The 21,369-nt window shown below is 38.7% G+C and overlaps 2 protein-coding genes across 3 annotated transcripts in view; one reads left to right on the forward strand and one right to left on the reverse strand.

Annotated features, from left to right (window-relative positions):
- Positions 1-5,224, forward strand: part of PDS5A (PDS5 cohesin associated factor A) — a 92,259-nt gene extending 87,035 nt beyond the window's left edge. The window contains exon 35 of the transcript XR_005601704.1: positions 12-5,224. The gene's annotated coding sequence lies outside the window, so the exon portion shown is untranslated. The remainder of the gene's footprint in view (positions 1-11) is intronic.
- UBE2K (ubiquitin conjugating enzyme E2 K) overlaps positions 1,067-21,369 on the reverse strand; it is a 44,661-nt gene continuing 24,358 nt past the window's right edge. For both annotated transcript variants that reach the window (XM_039550530.1, XM_039550531.1), the window contains 4 exons: positions 20,314-20,396; positions 11,195-11,294; positions 7,739-7,867; positions 1,067-7,372 (listed from right to left, as the gene is read on the reverse strand). In XM_039550530.1, coding sequence (XP_039406464.1) covers positions 7,298-7,372; positions 7,739-7,867; positions 11,195-11,294; positions 20,314-20,396 — 387 coding nt within the window. In that variant the 3' untranslated portion in view covers positions 1,067-7,297. The remainder of the gene's footprint in view (positions 7,373-7,738; positions 7,868-11,194; positions 11,295-20,313; positions 20,397-21,369) is intronic.

The raw sequence follows: 21,369 nt of genomic DNA on the forward strand, positions 1-21,369 counted from the left end.
CTTCCCAACAGTTCCCTCTCCTGATAACTATGGCCTGGAGACAGTTTATCCCAGCACTTTTGATGTAGTTCAGACCATTAAAGGATTGGAATGTGGAATAAGCTATAGTGGGCAACACATATGCCAAAGCAAAGAGTGAGAACATGCCCCCATCCCAGCAGGTCATTCACCTATAGCAAGTTCATATGCAGGATTCATTTCTTGGAGTTGCCTCTTTAAAAGTCATAAACATCAAGTGCTTTCTTTCCATTTGCACTGACGGCTTTGGATCCTTTAAGCCACTATCTACACAGATAAACTGCTTCACACCCAACAGCTTCTTGCAGCAAGGTGAAGATGTGATGGCCACCACTTCCAGAAACACCCGGGACCAACTTTGTGTTTGGTGTTTGTTCTCCAGCCTTGTGTTGATGAAAATTTAAAGCTGTGACGCCATTTCCAGTGCCTGCTCTTTGTTATGACTGCAGTGTGAAATGGGACCAGCCAGTTGTAGGTGTGCTTTTGAACCAAAATCCATCTTGGTGTGTAACTGGCTCCTATTTTTTGGGGCTGTAACCAGCAAAAGGTTCCTCCTTCAAGAAAGACACCCTCCCACCCACCTCTGAACCTAGGCAGCAGGTAAATGTACAAAAATGGGGATAGCAGGCTTTGCCCTGATACAGCAATGTGGCTCAGCTGCAGGAACTTCCCAAACCTCTCAGGGTCAGCAGGAGCTTTGACTATTCACCATCATCATGTTTTTAAACTGCCAGTTTTGAGAAGAGGTTTCAGGAAAGACAAAGGAAAGTGACCAGGGCACTGTCCCTCTCCCCACCCTGCAGGAGCAGGGGGCCACAAGCCCATGCCCCGCACCACTTGCAGGCAAAGGCAGCTGTACACAGAGGACTTGGGAGTGCTAAAGGGGTCTGGTGGCTCAGGTATCATCAGCACAAAACAGGTTCTCTCCCACCTCCCCTCTCCCCCCCACCATATTTTCCTCACCAGCCCAGCTTATTACCCTTTATGTTATACCAGGCTGTCATAAACCCACCTAAAGAATTCATGTATTTCAACACAAAGCAGCCACTAAGTGAAGCAATGTAATTTATTTGACATTATACCAGACACGGGTGCTCCAGATCCAGACTTGACCTTAAAAACAATTTAAAATCCTGGATTTGCTGTATTGGAGGTATCAGTTACCCGTCTGAGAGCCAAATGTGTCAGTATTACAGCCACTGAAACAGAAAACTAAGTACAGGACAAGTCAAGCTAGCAAGCACCATCAGTCCATTTCAGCTGTGAACTCGCTTCCAGTTTTGGGGTGCTGGAAGGAATGACAAGGCTGTTGGACAACTTCACAAGTATTTCAGTATAAAGCAGCTCTCAGTTACTCATGTCAGTGTCTAACTACACAAACTGGGGAATATGGACCTTTTTTTTTTCTCTGAATTCGTATCAGGCTAAGACCTGCAGGAGAGGGACTGAGGAGTGCTCCCTCTCCCTCACCCCGTTAAAGAATGAGGTACCACAGAACGACACAGCTCCTGATGACAGTAAAATGAAACAAAAAACCCAAACAACATCTTACACCATAAAACTGTGCAGTACTATCCCAGCTGGTAGAGCCTGCCCAGAAACCTGCAAAACCTGCCCAGGGATAAACATGCACCTGAAGATGGGACGCAGATTTGAAACAGAGTACTACAACCAGCTCCACAGCAAACTCACTGCTCCTTACTTCAGCTGTGCAGCTGCTGCCTTCAAACTGCTTTACTCCATTTAACAAATGTGGACAAATGCCAAAAAAGTGAAGTCTGTACTGGTAGTAAATCCATAGTCATCATCTCTCCTAGGTTCTTCCAGAGCTGAACAACAGGGCAGTGTCATTAGCCACCAGGCTGTCACCTCCCTGTGCATGAACCAACTGCAGTTTGAAGTACGTAGTTTAAAATGTGATGACATGAATATAAGCGGTGCACGAAAATCCAGAGAGAACTTTTCCTCTGTGAGTTACCGGCTTTGTTTCTTCAGATGCAGCCTTTGAAAGGAGACAAGTGGTGGTGCAGCTGTACATGTAGTTTTCAGGCCATCACGTGAGGCAGTCCTTGTTGAAATAACACATGCTTCCATTACACAACTTCTATTTACACAATTTTCTTCTTCAAAATTTTCTAATGTGCACCTTGAAAATGATCATCCCTTTCGCTCTTGTTACTGACATGGAGGCAGTAGACCCTATAATCTTAGAACAATCAGAATTGCCAGAAATAAAATGAAAACTGTTTTCAGGGAAACGTGCATTTATTGTTAAGCATTCCCAGTGAAAAATCAACATCTTTTAAAATGTGTGTTTATTTAAAAAATCATTTGTGTACAAAAGTGTTTGTGTAGTTTTTATTTTCAAGACAAAAAATACTGATGCTGCATTCCAGCCTCCCCACCCCCGTTCCTCCTCCACAGGAAGGCTGATGCTCAGGAACCAACCTTCTGCAGTATTTATTGGTAAATACTCATTTACTAGAAAAGTCAGAATTTAGGATGGAAAAGATAAGTGAAAAGCAGGACTCTTCAGCAGTTGACATCAGCATTCCTATGATGGCAGCCTTCTTCAGACACTGCACCAGAGCAGCAGCAGGTGCTGCAGATAGTACACCACACAAGCACAGCACTGTCACAGTACAGTTCCTCGTCTGTCGAGCCGTGGATCTGAAATTACACTATCGATGAAGGGCTCAGCACCATGAGTGATCCTGGAGCCAGTTTGATGCCTACAAAGCAGGTAACAGCACAGATCGAACATCACAGCACAGTACAGGGCAAATGATTTGCAAGGGTTTGTCCAGTGAGAACAAATCCAAAGTCAGGTTGCTGCCAACAGAGCACTGCAGCTGGAATAACCAAGCCAGAAGCCAAATGCATTGACGACAGTTGGTCTTGTGAGTCCGATGATGAATCAGCTGATGACACAAACACCACAAGCAGGAAGAGCTACCTACATCATTCACAGATAGGTTTGGAACAGATCAGAAAACTAGCAAGAAAGAAGTAACTGCCCCTTTGCCTAGCCGTAGGAGAAAGCTGTGCCTGGAAAACGAGGATGGTTAACACTGAAAACATCTATTTGGTCTTCCCAGAAGAGGCTTTAGGCACCCACAAGCATCTTGACTTTCATGCTTTAGTTCTGTGATGCAACAGACACTGATGAAATGCACTTTTGCTACCTCTTGTTGAGCCAGCTGCTCATCAAAACCATACAAAACTATACACCTGGTCACAAATCAGTGCCCCCTACTCATCAATTCCATCAACAAAACCGAGCAGGAGAGGACACCTCATCTTCTCATTGCTCATCAGCCTTTAAATAAAAGCAATTTTTTTGCTAAATAATTTAAGGTTTTCCACTTCAGGCAAGCCTCCAAGTCTAAGCCAGCTTCTGGTGGTTATTCAGAAGGGAACAAGGGACATGCACAGTTGACTTCCCCTGTGCTAAAAATGGAACGTCCTGACACAGTGCATGACCAATGCAGTAAACAAGAGTTTGCGCTTGAATCTGTGTTTTGATTTGCCCCCACTCCCCTTCTCCCTTCCCCAATGACACAAGCAATCCATAAGCTCTGAAGTGCCTAGTCTGAGTCACAGCTGTTAGGCTTAAATTTGCATAGTTTAAATGTTTCTGTTACCCACACCATCTAATGCAGATCTGGTGTTACAAGGTAAGATTCTTTCTGGCTATTTAATTCCTCCTTTCAGACAACAACGAAAGAAGTTTCTATATTCCTTATGTCAGTGTTCCAATACCAATTTACATGGAAAACAGTTGAATACAGTGATAATTAGAAAAAGAACTAAGACATATTCATACACCAATAGTACTTAATTGCTCATAAATACTACCGAACCAATTATAGTCAAGGCCCCATGTACTCTGTTGCAAGCTTCAAACAAAATAATCAAGTTTGGAGTATGCAGAATGCACTAAATGACACATATTTCCAGGATATGTTTCTAAGGTTTTTTGTCTCCAAAATGCACCAATTTGTCACACTGAGAACACAGCTTGTTCACAGAAGGAATGGGAGGAAGCTGTGAATTTGGCAAGGGGGTGGAATACAGTCAGGGCTTTTGGTACTCATGGGAAAATGGAGGCTTTTGGCAACAGGAAAGGGCATTTCTCTACCTCTGAACAAAGCTGTACTTTGCTCTTGGAGGAACTGGGTAATATGGATAAACCTTTTTGCTGGATGCATGTTAAAATGTTCAGCAGTGAAATCCAAAGAATGCTCTGACAATCCGTGTTATTACCAATACCTTGTTTAGAAAAATGGGGCCGTTTGGACTTCAAAATGACTGTTTGAAGCCATCTTCTGGCACTACAGAGGAAGACAACGCATGGTTTCTTTGTACTTAGAAAGCCACTGTACCCATGTTTCATGTCTTGTTGCAAGGAGTGGTAAATGTGCAGCCTGAGTCCACAGCTGGAGTGGGCTGCACAGCAACTCCACGTCTGTGAATGCACAGGGCCCTGAATATAGCGATGTTCAGCAATACAGAAAACGGAACTACCATTTGTATGTACAACATCTCACAAGGATAAGCTGAACACTAACAGCAAAATTCCTAGGGCTCAGCCCCAGCTGCAGTTAAACTAACCTCGTACAACATTATCCCTATATTCAACTCTGATAATTACCAAGAATACAAAAACATTCCTTATAAAGGAGTGACATGTCAAAATTCAGAGGGACGTCAGACCAAAGATGTCTCCTTAATGCTGGGTCATGCTTCCTTCCCAGCTTCCTTCCTGCCAGCACCTGAGCTAGCATTAAGCTACCAAGCACATGGATGGAGAGCAAAACCCAGAATCCAACATTTATACATAAGGGGGAAGGGGAAGACAACTGTTTTGCAGTAGAGAAGAAAATGAGGTAACTTCGTGAGAGAAGTAAAACTTAACAGGGCATTCTTTCAGAGGTGACCATGCTCACTTAAGAACCTCTTTTTTGCCTCTCCCCCTTTCCCTGGCTTCCTTTATCACTTCACATACTGTTGGAGAAGCCTGCTGTTCTTAGGAGACTGGTCTTATCAAAAGACATGCTCAGAAGCCCGTAACTGAGTAGTTTTATGTCCCCGACAATGATTTCCAAGTTCTTTCTTTTGATAAATAGCAGCGAAGAACAAGGGAAAGTAGTCAGCAATTTGTATTTACCACCAGGGTAAAAAAAAAAAAAGGTGTTGATGTAATCAATAAGTTCTTAGCCTGTATAACAGAAAAGACAGCAACTTGAGATTAACACAAGTAGCATTTTGCCAGTTTCCTACCGTCCCTGGTTTTCATCTAGCAAACCAGCTGAACAGTAGCAGCTTCTTGTTAAAAAAATAAATAAATATACGGAAAGTCAAAACAACTCTTTTCCTTTGGCATCATTGCAAATGATTTACACTAACTCAAGAAAACCCAAGAAAACTGATCACTGACTACACCTTAAAAAGCAGTAAGTATAAAGACTAAGCAAATGCATTTAGTATTGCACTGATATGAGTTCAAAGTATTTACTGTCTGTGCCCTGTTTTAAGTTTGGACACATCAGACAGAGCAGTACGGGGAACATCCCAGAACTAGCCAGGTCTCGACAGCTCTGTTTTCTGGTTCTGTTCCCCACTACTATGCTCCAGGTATTTAACAGATACCATAATGTTCCTGATTTCATCTAGTGTGAGTTATAAACAGACTATGAAGTACAAAACTATTTCTATTTGTACTTCATAGCTCTAGAAAAACCCCAAGCAGGCATATATTTCCCCACCCTATTATTCCACAGCTTAGGAGGAAAAAAAAACCAGAACAAAATATAAGAGTAATAGAAAAGATGACTGATACAGTACTCCATTATCCACAATCCCCACTCTCTAGTCTCAGGATTTCTCTGAACTTCCTTGTCAGATATACTCTCAAAAGTTAGCATCGTATTCACAAAGACATTACAGCTCTCTTTAAATAGATGTACTAGTGTTTGAAGTTGCAAGACTAATAATTTTCAAGCTTTTGCACTCAGGATGAAATGTCATTTTAATACAAATAAAAAGACTGACTGTATGTACAAGCCAAGGTAAGATTTCAGTTCTCGTTTATCAGAAACATCAATCCAAAAAAAAAGCTAAATTGAGAACACACTTCTACTTCTATGTGCATTTGAAGTATGTACAGTAAAAACACCAACACAGCCTCCATGTGTTAACCAGAGAAAAATGCAAGCAAGGATGAATTTTAAAGTACCTGGTAAGCAATCCTTAAACTGAAGCCCAAAATAAAGCTAGAAAACCGCTGCAAAAAACAGCTGATTGCATCATATCAAGTACTCAAAAAATTTTTTTTTCATTCTCAGTACACTGGAGAATCAGCTTTGTCTTCCTTCGAACTGCGTGAAATCATATTATCCAGAATGTACTGATGAACACTTTACAGCTATTTAAAACAAAAAAAAGGAAATGAAACCAGCTCCATCTTTTTGTGCTGTATCAAAGCATACTCCTTACATGATTGTGTAGAAAACATGATGCATGAAAATCACTACTGATAAATCAAAATCTATATTTTTAAAGGGGAGCCTAGACTACTGCAATGGCACACATAATACCCACAGATGATGAAACATAATCAACAGTATGATGTAAGGGAGAGGAGAATCAGGTTTCCCAATTAATAAGCTAGAAAGAAAATGGTTCTGAATAGGTCACCATTTGGAACTTTGGGTAAGTCTTGAAAGTCTGTCAGGAAAAAAATTACAAAAGCAATTGAGTATTTCAATGGTGCTCTCTTCAGCGACCCTACCTAATATGTCTATTAAGTACAAGCATGCAAATATAGGTCAATCCACAGGCACATAGGATCCATGTTAAAAACAGTAAGATAACTGTGATGAGTGGCACCAACAATTTTGATGACTAACACTCAAAATGTTGCTTTCTGAATTACTAAATCAAAATCCTGAAGCAAGTTCCTGCTAGTCTTTGTCACACTGCTAAACACTAAAGTAGGCATGGTTTTCCCCCATTATCTTAGCTGAGCTCAAAGAATTTTTACAATATTTAGTAAGAAAAAAAATTAAAGTATTTCCCCTTTTTAAATTTACACAGACGTTTAATTAGCTTTATTTACAGAGCGCTTTTTTTCAGTCTCCAATAGTGCCTAGATAGCATCATCAGGCAAGAGTGCCAGTTTTGAAAGAGAATCTATATAGAATCCTAGGAATAACAGATGGTGATGCTCCTCCAGAAGGGGCAAGCTGGACTACAGAAGCAGCTCTCTCTATATGGCTCAGTTACTCAGGAGTAATTCTGTTGCAGTCTCTACATCCCATGATTTTGAAGACAAGGCCACTATTACTGCATTCTGCAATGAGAAAACAAAAGCAATAATATTTTCAGTGCGTGAACCTGCAGCTCCAGAAGGTGGAATGAAAAGTTCACAGATTAATCAAAACACATGAGTTTACCATTTCTTAAATACCAAATAATAATTTATAGAATAATTGTTTCAAAAAGACAGGGGTAGCTCGCAAGAATTATCTGTAACGTAGTATTTTAAAACTCCAATTCTTAAAAATAATAAGCAAAATAGAATAATTAGACCTACACAACATCATGGAAGTAGCAAATCTACTTCAGTAGATTCTGATGCTATTGATGACTTCCTGTATTTATACACATATACTTGGCCTGCCCTTAGCGAAAAATATTTTAAGTTATTTATACTTACCCTATCAAAGCCCATAGCACAAAGGTTTTCTATTTTTTTGGTGTATTCTGGACTAGAAACTGGTGCTCCAGCATACACATGTGCCCAAAGTCGAGCTGTCTGTTTAAACATTTCTGGATTTTGTTTGTACTACACAAAAGAGAGAGGGGGGAAAAGGTGAAAGTTAAATCTCAGCAATCCAACCACACAGCAAGACAATATGGCAAACTGCAATCCATCATTCTTCCTACAATATCTTCCACAGTGTTTCATACTGATCATGCTGCTATTTTTGAAGTAAATTTAGAGGTGAGGATTACACAAAGAGTAAACCTATGCAAGCATTTGATATAATGAGTTTGTCTTCAGGTCAAATTTTGCACTATGGGTATTTGTTGTGTACAACCAGGTATTGCTCTCAATTGCAGCGACCCAAGCGAAGTAGCTATATTTAGCACAGCTGCTGAAAATTTATATTCAGTGTGACAGAGTACAAATTATCCCTATGTTAACATCTCCTGAACATGGTACTGTGTACTACTCTAATGCATTTCTCTAATCACTAAAAAAATACATGGTTTTACGCACTGCAAGTAGGTCTGCAGTTTTTCAGTCTGGACTAACATTCTACTACCAGACTTCTTCCTGAGAACGAAGATCTTGATCACACAGGTGACAGAAGAAGGGCTGAAAAATGGGTGAGCAAGTGCAAAAAGCAAGGAATCATGCCAGTATGTAACTATATTATTTAGACCAATCTCGTCACTAACTAGTTTTCCAATAAACAACAGACTGGACCATATCACAGAGAATTTTTAGTGTGTGCCAAGAACTCAACTGCCAAGAAAGTGGGTCATCTGTCATAAACTGTACTCAGAAAAGTTAAATAATTTTCCCATTTTAACAACTTTGGTATGCAGTATCAAGTTTTTTGTCTTAAAAAAAAAAATCCCTCTTCCCTTAAATCATCACTTTAATAAAACAAGATATTAGCAAATATGTTTTTCAAATATTTAGGTACATTTTAAGGACAGAAACATGGCTGATTATCATTCTTAGACATTTCATTCATACATGAAAATAATAATTAGATCTATAAAGCATGTAAAATGCAGTACATTTCATTTTGCCTCTCCTACAACAACCCACACCAACTACACTGCTTTGCGTGCCTTGCCCACTTCCCTCTAATTCTGATCCACGGGTCATAATTTGTGTATTTACTATCTGGTGGCATTAATGGCACTAAAACAAACATGGGAGGCAATCTATTGTTGGAAATAAATCACTGTTATGAATACAGTGGTCTGTAATAAATTTCTTTTGGTGTAATGACTAAAAAAGAGGAAGGATTAAGGTAAACACCAGTAGCATACTGAAGTACTATTTTCTTCTGCTCTTAAGAGGTCTTCCCCCAATTAATTTTTTTAAAATATTTTTGAGAACACTGCCAAGCCTAAAAAGCAACTAGCTTTCTAGTCCAAAGGATTAGTCGTAATTGCATTTTACTCAGAACTAGGTTTCAGTGCTCTATTAATAGAATTCCTTTACTTGGGTATCTGTAAATAATCCTGAATTTTCTCACTGAATTGAGAAAAGCCTAAAGCCAACTTTTGCTGATGTTTTGGTATCAGGAATCTGAGGCAGCTCATGTTGCTGTACTGAAAAAAAACCAGCAACCAGAGCAACTAGCACACCAGACAGCTGGTGTCTGAAAATACTGCTCTTACTCAAACAGGAGCTCTCCCTGGGATTCAGCTCAAGAGCTTGTACAACACTGCCATTTACCTGGATGACACACAGTTTAGTAAAATAGCACAAGTGTGGAGAATAAATTCATGCCTTGGGAATTTTTGTTTTGGAAAACACAATCAAACCCTAACAAAGTAAAAGAGACCCCAACACCAAATAAACACATGAAGGAAACAGGTGTTTACCAACATATCTCTCAAAACCATTATAGTCACTTCCTACTTACACATGCCTGTAACTCAAGGCCAAACCCCAGTATAGTTTTCATGCAGATATTTGCAGGAAACAGGGTAAACAGAATCCTCTCCACATCAGCCATGCCACAGTCCCACAGTCACACTGGACACACCCCCACAAGCACCTGAGGGGCAGCCTGGAAAATTGCTCTTTGGAATCTAGAAAGTTTCATGAAGTTTTTTGCCTGAGAAAAAACTCTTACCAGCTCAAGTGCTTCTACTGTTATGATTCCCACACAAAATTCTACCATCAGAGCCAGAACAGGAAACACTACCTTTGTGAAAAAGGATATAGTGGTTTTTTTTAATGAAGAGGGAGTGTGACAGCAAGGGCATACATCCAGAAAAAAACCAGTGCAGGGATATGCCTGATGGCCTTTCTGGCCTTTACAACACTTCTCCCTGGGCAGAGCAATTCAGCCTGACAGAACTGTTCATGGACATTTATTCAGAGCAGCCTTACTGCAGAATCCCACAAGCAAGCCTTCTGTACTTACTGAGTAGAGTGGTAGCACACAGCTCTCATGCACCCAGCAGTGCAATGGACTACCTCTAATCTCCACGTTTCCCCCAAATCCCGACAGGTCTGAAAAATGCTTATCTATCATCCTGCACTGAGTTTTAGAGGAAGGAGTGCACACCTTGTCACCCTATCCTGGAGGGTTCTGACTTACAGAAGACACAGGTGAGATAGAAGGTTCTTCCAGCATCAACTTGCTTTGTTCTTCTTTTACTGAAATACACCCTGACTGCCAGTCAGTGGGGAAGCCAGGCTGCCTCTCTCTCTCGCCCCAAAGTAGAAAGGAGAACACACACATACTTAGGACCTTGTTCAGAATCGCCAGAGGAATGACTGTTTCTATCCTTCATCAACAATTTAAACAGAATCATGGCAGTCCAGGTATGGCCTAAGATCCCACTGACATTTATTTATTGGTATTAAAAGTTATCACTAATGTCTGAAAGGTAACAAACCTTGTTGACTACAAAATTTTACTGATAGCAATTCAACCAGTGATTAAAACAGTTATCCCCAAGTTATTACTCATAATATTTTGACATTAAACAAATACAGTGCTCAACAATATTCATATTAATCCAGAAGAGGAGCTTCATACCAAGCCAAATACAACTAACACCACCAAGTTAAAACTCATTTTAAACCAACAGCATATTGCTTTTCTTATACTGGAAGCCTTAGATTTTAAAAGGCAAGGTATACTGGAATTCATTTTACTATGCTGTTATCTCCTGATATTTCTCACAAGGTGATATAAATAAAGGACAAAACCTTCTGACACTGTAGAGTAACTAATACTCATTCTAGAATTCAAAAAGAGCACAAAACACTGTAGCAGCTCACATTTACTATATGCAATTTTATGATAAATTGTTTAAAATCTTTTATCTCCTGTAAGCCTTGGGACCTCACCTGACTCAGCAAAGATTACAGAAGTGTTTAAAAATCACAGTCAACTGAGTATCTTACCTGGTTTGCCACTACCGCATCTTGTGGATCATCTGGTTCTGCAGCTGCCAACAATGCTTGCAGTGATAACAACACTGTTCTTAGAGTCATTGCTGCTGCCCTGAAATTGAAAATTTTAAAAAATCCTTTACCATATCCCATGTCTGTATTCACCCTTGTGGCTGTACTACTATCATAGAAGATATGGGATCGTCTACAGATTGTAAGTCCAAGGAACATAATTTTAAACTGCTGCAGCTTATAGTTATCAAAATACTGCTTTGTATATATATTTAAATAAGGTTTTATACATGGACTTTCCTATCAACAGTGCTTTCTGAAGTTTTTGGAAAGTACCTTGACCTACACATTTCACCATGCCCACTTAATGTAATTAATTTCATCTGGGGAAAAAAAACCGCAAAAAACCAACGCCGAAATGGCTTGTGTCATTCTCCCTCACTGCCGGTAGCAGCACCTCCTCCTGGGGCGGGGCGGGGCCGGCAGGCTGCGGATGCTCCCTCTGCCGGCACTCCTCGTGCAGGAGCAGTGACCTACATTTTAAACATGTGTAACAGGTAAGGAACTCTACACATTAGATCTCTTTGCACCAGTTTTAATATGACATTTTTCAACAAAGTTGGAAGCATTTACATAGTTAATTACTACTACAATAATAAAATGGTTAGGCTAATTATGGAATGTGCTATCAAAATACTTCCTTGGCTTCCTCTCACTACAACCTGACATGACTGTCGGCAGCCAGAAACATTCTGCAGTCACAATGGTCCTGTAAAGTCACTCTTTGCCCCTGTGAAAGAACCCTGTTGAAGGTAGCACAGTTCTGGAGTTGGAACTTCTAAGGTTTTAGGTTCTTATCATTTATCCTGATCTCCAAGTGTATTTAGAATAAGACACTTCAATAATTTAGTACGGGAAAATCCAGTATGCTCAGAGAAGTCAATAAACCCTTAAAAGCAATTGTATGAAATTCTTACACACCAGAAGTATGGAAAGTTGTAACACTTACACAGTTTCATTAGATTTTAATCATAAATAAAACCTCTGATCTACCATTTCAGTTGGCGTACACTGGAAACCAAGTAAGAACCCCACAGACTCTGAGAAAGTTGAGTATTTCTGATTTGAAGAGTTAACTGAACTCTTAAATCATTGTGGCAATGGCACAGACGTTCAAACCAATACACAGATCTGTTTACTCTGCTTAAGAACTAGTAGCAAGGTGAGTAGGGAAAATGCAACATTTTAGATTTGAACAAAGTGATTATGGCACATGAATGCCAGAGCGAAGTTGTGAAACACAGACATCCAATTTCTTACAAACAAAGCTCAATTTTCAATCAACAGAAAACAGTTTCTTTTTTTCAGAAGGTTGCAAATAAATGTAAAGAGTTTGTTAGAATAGGTGGGGAACAGTTTGACCTGATACAGTTTGATCCAGCTACAAAGGAAACAGTGTGCAAATCCCTTTCCAGGCTTAGGTTTCAGAAATTTATGTATTTTCCAGTACTGAGTCACTGTATTAAGGTACTTGAGCAGTGTGTACCAATGAACAAAGAATAGATGCTGGTAAAATGTCAGAGGTACATTTGTGGCACCCAAATATTATGTTCCTAGATGCTTACATTCACAGCTTTCTTGCTGTGTCACTAACCATTCAAACATGCCATTCTCCCCTAATTGTTTCTAATTCTAGAAGATTTTTCTCAGTAACTTATTTTTTAGCTTGATAATTATTGCTGAGCTTTCGCAGTGCAGTGTTCTACATCAAACTGCAAGTGAGAAACATCCCAAATGACAGAGATTTTAATTAGCACATAGTGTCTCATTCCAACTGCCACACTGGCTTCAAGTCCCTTAAGCTGAACTTCGTAGACTTAAATCTTAAAAAAAATCCTTATGCTTTTAAATCTGAGTTCTGAAAAATCACAAAACCATCACAACATAAAATTCTCCTCATCCAAATCTATTCCTCAGTAATTTTCTTTTCTTTACATGTACCTGATGCTATTTTGCTCTTATCATTTCCTTGGGTTTGTAATCTCTACTGGTTTATACTATCTTGAAATTAACCTATTTAATGTACACATTGATGACATAATTCACAGTCTCATCTGCTAGTATTACCGGAATGTAATAAAACATATTTACTATTCCAGCATTCAGGTGTCATGGGACACCAAGTCATTCAGGCCTTACTATGCTCAAATGGATTTAATAATTTTTATTTTTATGCAGTGAATTTCAGGTACTATAGTATCTACCACACCCACTATAAAATCTAAAGTCTTTTTTCCCAGTTAAGTAATTTTATTATGTTAGTTACTGTAGTTTTAAAGACAGACTTCCCATGAAATATCTATCAACAATAACTAATGTTATAGTTATTTTCTCCAAATAAAAGCTGTTCTGCCCTTTCCTTTGCAGAAATCCTTCTACTTTAGATACATCTGAAAATGTAGACAAGATGACATAAAAAGGATTGCAGCCTCTTGTGCCACTTTTACATGCAATTTACTTCCACTTCCACTGTACCTTCTAGGAGTATAAAATACACTTTGGGGAGCAGGGGGCATCACTAAGAACCAAAAGTGCCATGGACACCAGCTGTCTCCAGCTGTCTCTGCCTTTCAAGACTGCCAGGTCCTTTCAATCCCTGTTCATCTGTTATATTTGTAGATTTTTATACAAAGCATACTGGCACTTCTCACAGTCCAATTTCAAAATAACAATAAAAAGCAACAACTTATCCATTTAGATATACAGATGACTGTATGATCAGAGAATTTAAACTCTGAAATCGTAAGTTTCAGACAAGATTGGTTTAGCTACATTTGTAAAAAGTCTTAAAAATGTAGCTTACAACTTATTTTCAAGTCTCGTATCTCAAAACGGCTTTCCCATCTCATGCATCATAACACAGTTTTTATTGGACATAAACATTGAAAGAAGTATCCTTAAATCATAAAAGAAAATCCATTACAGCTTCAATTGCTGTAAAAGAAGAAATTAAAAGTTTGTGATTAATGGTAAAGAAAAACTGACATATTTTGTGTAACTATCATACAACCATCTAAAATCTTCTACATTTAGAGCACCAATTAGCTTTCCTGATCAAAGAAAGTAAAAAAAGCTTATTATTTTCTACAATAGCTTAGTCGAATTTTTCAGATATATATTAAGATTCACAGAAGAAACTGAAGGGACAGCTAAAAATAGATTCTGATTTCCCATGAACTTAAAAGCTCTTCTTTTTTCACTTCTCCCAAAGAAGTGTTACCTTCTTTTGGGAGAACACAGTGAATGGAAATGACTGCCTAGAATTGTATTTACAGATACCAGTAGGGCAGGACCTGTTCCTCATCAGCAAAAAGCAAAAACAATTCCGATCATCAATTCTGAAAGAAAATCTATACTGATAGTCCCACAAAGCTAAAAATCCCAACACACACACACAAACACACACATCCCCTCCCCTACATCTTCACAAGCTAGAGAAGAATGTCCAGGGGAAGAAAAAAAAAATAAGCAAGCTGTATTTTCCTTAAAACGAATTTCCAGTGCAAAGATACAGGTCTTCTGAATTTTCCAACGTACCTTGAAGGTTTATTGATCCAGAATAGAACCCTGAAAAAATTAGGTATTTCCAACTCTTCTTACATTTGAAGTTTACTTCCAGGTGTGGGTGGATTTATGCGCAACAGCTCATGGAGTTCAAGCAATTCTCTTTGGTAACTCAAGTGAGCTTCATGGCTGCGTTTTACGTTTGTTCTCCCCTCCTTGCCAAAGGCAAGGTTTTGTATCACTCCTGACAGACTTCTGTCTGATCTGTTCTTAACCAAAGCCTTAGAAGGCTCTTGGAAAATTTACTTCAGTTTTTCACCATGCTTGATATTCTGCACACTGAGATGGCTTCCCCATCTTTCACTGTACATTGTTTTTGCTTAGACCATTATTCTTGCGTACTTCACTCTGGATTTTTCCTATGGTTCCCATCTTTCTTGTACAACAACTCTCTAAGCGGGTACACTACTTCAATGAAAGCCTGACCAATCACCAGGAACAAGCAGCCAGCTTGTAGAATGAATTTTAAAGGTAAAATTTCCTATTTGCCTTTGTCCCATGACATTACTGGATCCTGTTTGCTCCTAAAGCTTACAATAACCCTTGACTCCCACTCCCATCCCAAAATGTTGCTTAGCTATCATGCAAGCTTCCAGGTTCGCCATCTGCAAAACGGGAGTAGGCCACTATCATGCACCAGTGAGCTGCAGAGAGCTCCCTACAGGGGCACTGTCCCCTCAGAGAACTTGAAACTAAAAGCTTCCACTCTGGACATCCAAACCAAAAGCTTGGCTTTCTATTGGCATTGCATCTGCTAAACCACAAGGAAAATCTGGATTGAAACAGAACAAAGAGAGCTGATATACATTTTGTTCACTTACACATTTTTCCTCTTTTTTTAGATAATATCTTAGGGCATTTCCATTAAAAAAGAGCACCCCTAGTTTGGGTGACTATAGTGTTAACATTAAAAGGCACAGCAAGCCAGCTGTACCCAGCATGCCCGAGGAAAGAAATCTCTTTTACCTTCTGATGGGCTGAGAGAGTCCTAAGAGGATTACAAAACACTGCCAAGTTTTATTTTTCTTCTTCAGTTTTAAAGGCGAACTAATTCTCCATTTAGGAAGTTTTTACTTATGTTCTTTACATTCTTCTCTAGGAAACAATCTCTTTCATTATTCTAAGAGGTAACCCAGCAGAATGCCGGGAACAGCTGCAGCCAGCAGATTGCTACTCTACTCTGTCAACCAAACATGGCTACAGGAACATTTTTTTCCAAATAATCTGCAATATTTGTTCCATTTGTGAAATAAATAAGCTTGTTAATCCAAGCAAAAATCTCTGGCACCTTGTTCCAATGGCTTATGGAATCTGGAAGGAAATTAATAAGGCCTTTGAGTAGAAGCCTGTTGCATATTTACAGGACAAATACAAGACCAGGCACGCATCAGAGAAAATTTTTTAAAAAGCATAATAGAATAGCTTTCACACAGCACAGAGGGGAAAGCCTGCTTGCTGAAGGGTTCCCTCAAACCATGTTAATATTCTCTGCAATTTTCTCAAAGCTTTAAGAAGCTTCAGTGCTCCTCAAACACCCTGAACAAAATCCAGCAGTTCTGGGTGCCCAGGAAGATGATTACAAGCTGGCTGCTGCTTATTTATCTATTAAAATTGTATTATCTCTTATAATGATTTCTGCATCCCAACTAAAACTGAAGCATGAATCCTCCAGTAGAGTCACTACAACAAAAAATTATTTATTATTGACTGTCAAAACCACAAAAGCCAAGAGATTTTTTGTAGCCATATACACAGCCACGACACATTCACTTAATAATCTCTGCTCAAGGGATTTATGCGGAACAGCTTTCAAGTAATTTAGTTCTCAGGTTTCAATGAACTGTGTTAGATACATTGTATATTTAAAATTAAAACCTTGAGACCAAGTACTGGCCTGGAAGATAAATACAGGCCATAGTAAGCGAAACCACATAACGAAAATTATGTCAGATAAGCATAAACAGTATTCCTTTTACAAAATCATATCCCTATTTTAATTCTACCAGCAAACAGTTGCTGCTTTGCAAACAAACTGGCATAACAGGTACTTAAAAATCTAAACATGAAGAAAATCCACAGCTGCAAAGAATTTCAGCATCAAGCATGCAATGTGGAGAAAGAATTGCATTAAACTCATCAAAAATAACTTATAGACATTACTTTGCAAACTGATAAAACCTCCTGCCAATATGCAGAGTATCATCTCAACTATACTCATTAGAACAGAAAATCATTATCAGAGGATGGGAGAGTAGGGAAGAGACTTTTTAAAACTATACAAACTACTAAATTCTTTTAATAGTATTAGTATCTACCATCTATAAATGTGTATTTTATCCGCTTATTAATTCTTTCAGAAATCCTGCTAAGGCCCATAGGCCAAACTTCTCCAGTCCTTTAATTCTCAAACCTCACTGAAAAAGATACGCAGTGAAATTTGAGACTTATATTAAAACACAGCAGCAAGAGGAGCATTGAAAGCCAGTGAAGTGGCACTTCAAAAACAGATCTTGTTGCTAAAAGATTTGACAAGAGGCATTGTGGAACTAAATATATTTTCTAGAATACTTCTACAGGTGTATTTCAGAATTGCATTTGTCCAATTTACCTTTGAATGCTTGATAAAACATTGTAAAGATTAAATTATTAATCAGGGGGGTGTATTGCTTATTTTTTGTTTCTTTTCTAATGAAGCTATTTTGTTCAAACCACTTTTCAACCTAGACATGCAGAAAACTTAAATATGGTGGTGTGTGGTGGTACATCCTCCCCCTGGCTCCCTCCTTAGGCCAGCTGTGGTCTCAGGAATGCTTGTTAGGTCTCGGCCTGGATTAATGGCATCTGGACAGTTAGGTTCCCTTCAGTTTATCAAAAACACCATCTGCTCCCAGAACTTCTGGTGTCTCACAAGCCCCTGTTTTCCAATAAATAGCCTTGAGACTTCTTCCTTGTGTCTGAACAACAGACCAAGTGGAATAGTACTTTTGTTGTTGGACTTTTCAAAGAATATTCCAGTAACTACCAACTCATCCTTGTGGCCAGAATGGAAATTTACTGATGATTTAAGATAGTCATCCTGTGACCCTATCTATGAACAGTGGTACTGAGACCCTTTGAGCTCTCCTGGACCACAGCAGGCTGTGACCAGCATTTCCTTGAATGGGATGACTCTCAGATCCAGCAAACTCTCAAGTTAGTGAGACTCTGAGCATTGTGATGGAAAGCCTATGAAGCCTGGGCTAATACCCTCACCATTCCTGAAAGCTTAATCCTTTGCCCACTGAGAAGATCCAAAGGCTTCTGCAAGTATTTCACTGAACTCAAGAGTAATTTTTCTCGAGTGTAACTTTGTACATATTTCTTTTTGTCTGTGTGCACACATATTATGAATGATGCCACTTCAGATTTAACCTGGTCTAGTGGAAAGTGTCCCTTTCCATGGCAGGGAGGTTGGAACTAGATGATCTTTAGGGTCTCTTCCAACCCAAACCATTCTATGATTCTATGATGTAGGCATTTCTTAATTAACTAAAGCTGCATATATTGAAGAACAATAAACAACTTGTTTCAACAATATTAACCATTCATATTGCTTAGTGAGTTTTAGGAAGCTACTCAGGAAAAAAGCAGTCTTATCTATCACAATACAGAAATGCTTCAAAGTACGCAACAGAGGCAGCTGTAAGTCTGTTCTTATCAAAGGATCAGAGGCTTTGATAAGCACTTCAACAATGCTCAAGTGATTTTCATTTACCATTCTATGATTTGAAAAGAAACAAAAATTACAAATAGCACCACTAGAAAATGAAGGGATCACACTACATTAAGAATCATCTGAAGAGGGATTAATAGTATATAGGAAATCTCCCCCTGTCACCACCAGGTTCTGTGAAATTCTCTCCTTAGTGCTTCCAAATGAAGACAGTGTTTCAAAGGAAGACTTTAAAACTATACAACTGGAATAATACTGGTGCTTCTTGTGTGAGCTGGTTTAAATATACAGAAGTCAAATTCTTGGTCCAATACTCCTATTTCATATACATCCTGGCAAAGGAAGACATGAATGTTTGAGGATTTTTTATCAAGCAGAAATAACAGAAATAAGACACAGATCAAATTATCTGTGCTAGACATAACTCAAAGATTACAAGAACACAGGTCAACTCTTCTCTCCTGTCCTTCCTTCTCAAATATCAAAGGTTTAGACTAAAAACCCCAAAAGTACATAAATTAAGTAGAAGCTCATGACTTTTTTAGGTCTTTGTTGCCTTTTGATACTCACTGACAACCTCATGGCAATTCACTAACCTGCTTCAGAGCGTGACCTCTCAGGAGACTGTACTTGGACAGTGTCTTGGGGTGACTTTATGATGTGTATCCTTATCACTGCTCTATGCCCAGAAAATCAATCCTGTGCCTTTCTGTGCCTTTAAACTGAATCTGATGGAGTTCTCTTTAACTAAAATCCAAGCTGTGCTACACCATGACAGACAGTTAAAGAGTCATTAATCTCCAATAAAACTGGAGGGTGGTATGAATACTTAAGAGGCAGGTACAAAAGTGCACTGGCTTTACTGATAAGAAAAACTATACCAGGTACCATGGCATGCATATTCAAGATTCTATTGCCTGAAAGAACATCAAGTGTTCTCAGATGGTAAGAAAAAATATGCCATTCCAGAAGTTAGACAAGAACTTATCATCATTATCATTTCATTTCAGTAATTTACACTATCGTGTGCCAGATGATTTCTATAATCTTGTACATCTGCAAAAGATTAATACACTCGATGTGTCACCTGCAAGACTCCAGCATTCTCCTCTAAAGTTTCTCTTTCAAACCCAACTGACGTCTGCTTGGCCAACAGCACTCTTGACAAAGTTGTTGACGTTACAAGTATTTGAAGTTTGTATGGATTAGATACTGGTATGATCTGCTGGGCAATTACAGTCCTATTCTTTTGGGGCAGACATGGAGGAAAATAACCATCTGTATTAGGTATCACATCTATCATACAACTGTTACACACAATCTTCAAACCACATGAAATCAATTACTTTGAAAAACGAAATGAACAATGAGTGCAGCTGTTAGTTTGGACACAAGTCTATTCCACAGATTTTCACTATTAAAACTTCTGCAGTAACATTAACTGATCAAAGGAAGCAATAGGTAGTATTTGTTAACAGTAAAGAACTAAAATAAAAAATTAACTTATGCAAAAACACCCAAAATGTCAACAATGAAATGTTCATCCTAGTGCAAAAATTTTTGGAAGAGCTCTCTGTGTATATAATATGTACTTAGTACTTTCCAAAATGATCACCCAAGCATTTCATTTGCATATTTGCACCTCAGAATACTATACCAAAATGTGTGCTTTAAGGACATCTCAAATTATAAGCACAAGGTTAAAAGCAAGGTGAGCTGTTGTCTCCTATCCAGGACACCAGTATACTTGATTTTGCACATTTAAACCCACATGGAATCTTACCATTGATCTTTCAGAATATCCAAACAAATGGCCCCAGTGACTGAGCTAATATTAGGATGCCATATTTTGGTGATAAACCGCACCTAAAAAACAAGACAGTTTTTAAAAACAAAAACAGCAATTAAAACCAGTATACTAAGTAAACATTTTAAATCCACCATTTTAAATAATATGATGAAGAAATACTAATTTAGAAAATGTAATACTAAAAATGGAAGTAAGATGTGATACTGCTTATTTCAGGAGGCTTGAAGTTTGTAAGGCTGTTTGTTAGAGCCTTGCCTTACTCAGAACAGGCAACTGCCTATTCCAGCTCCCCAAACTCATCCCTAACTGCTTTTTCACATGTCATGTGTTTACATCCCTGCATGACACAAAGCTAGTTAGAAATATCCTCCAGCAGTACAAGTGTTTTGACAAGTAGATGGTCAAATACAGACCTAAAACTTCCAACATTATTAAAAGTGGGCTTTCTAGCTTTCACAAAGTTAAACAAAGTCCTGAACTCTTAACATAGGAATTGGATAACACTCACTGTTGAGCTAAATGGTTGGCTACAGAAGCATTACGAAAATTTCTGTGCTGGATGCTACTACTTCTACAGCCATTCTGTCTCACTACCCCATATACAGAAAGCTGTTCACCAACCCAAAACTTAACTAGATTACTATTATTTATCTTTGCTATTGAAAGGATCTAGTCCCAGCATTCACTCATTGATCATGTCCATATTTCACACTAAAGTGTATGCACACTCACAAAGCATTACTAATTTCAGGTTTTGGTGGTTTGGGTTTCCCAGGTTTTTTTAGACACCGAGGAAGGTAAAAGCAGCATTTTCTCTTAAAGGTCTTGGAGACCAAAGCTGTCCTCAGAAAGGACATACATGCCTTTGGAAATTCCCCCTTCATTTTCTTCAAACCCCTGATTTCAGATTGCACCTTAACTGCTTTCTAGTGATTTTGACCTGTCTGTTTCTCATCTCCTCCTCACCCCAAACTCCTGAAAAACATTTTATGTATAGCACAGATCTTTCAACTTTTGCCCCTGACCTGC

This window comes from Corvus cornix, chromosome 4, assembly GCF_000738735.6.
Source record: "Corvus cornix cornix isolate S_Up_H32 chromosome 4, ASM73873v5, whole genome shotgun sequence".
Lineage (NCBI taxonomy): Eukaryota > Metazoa > Chordata > Aves > Passeriformes > Corvidae > Corvus > Corvus cornix.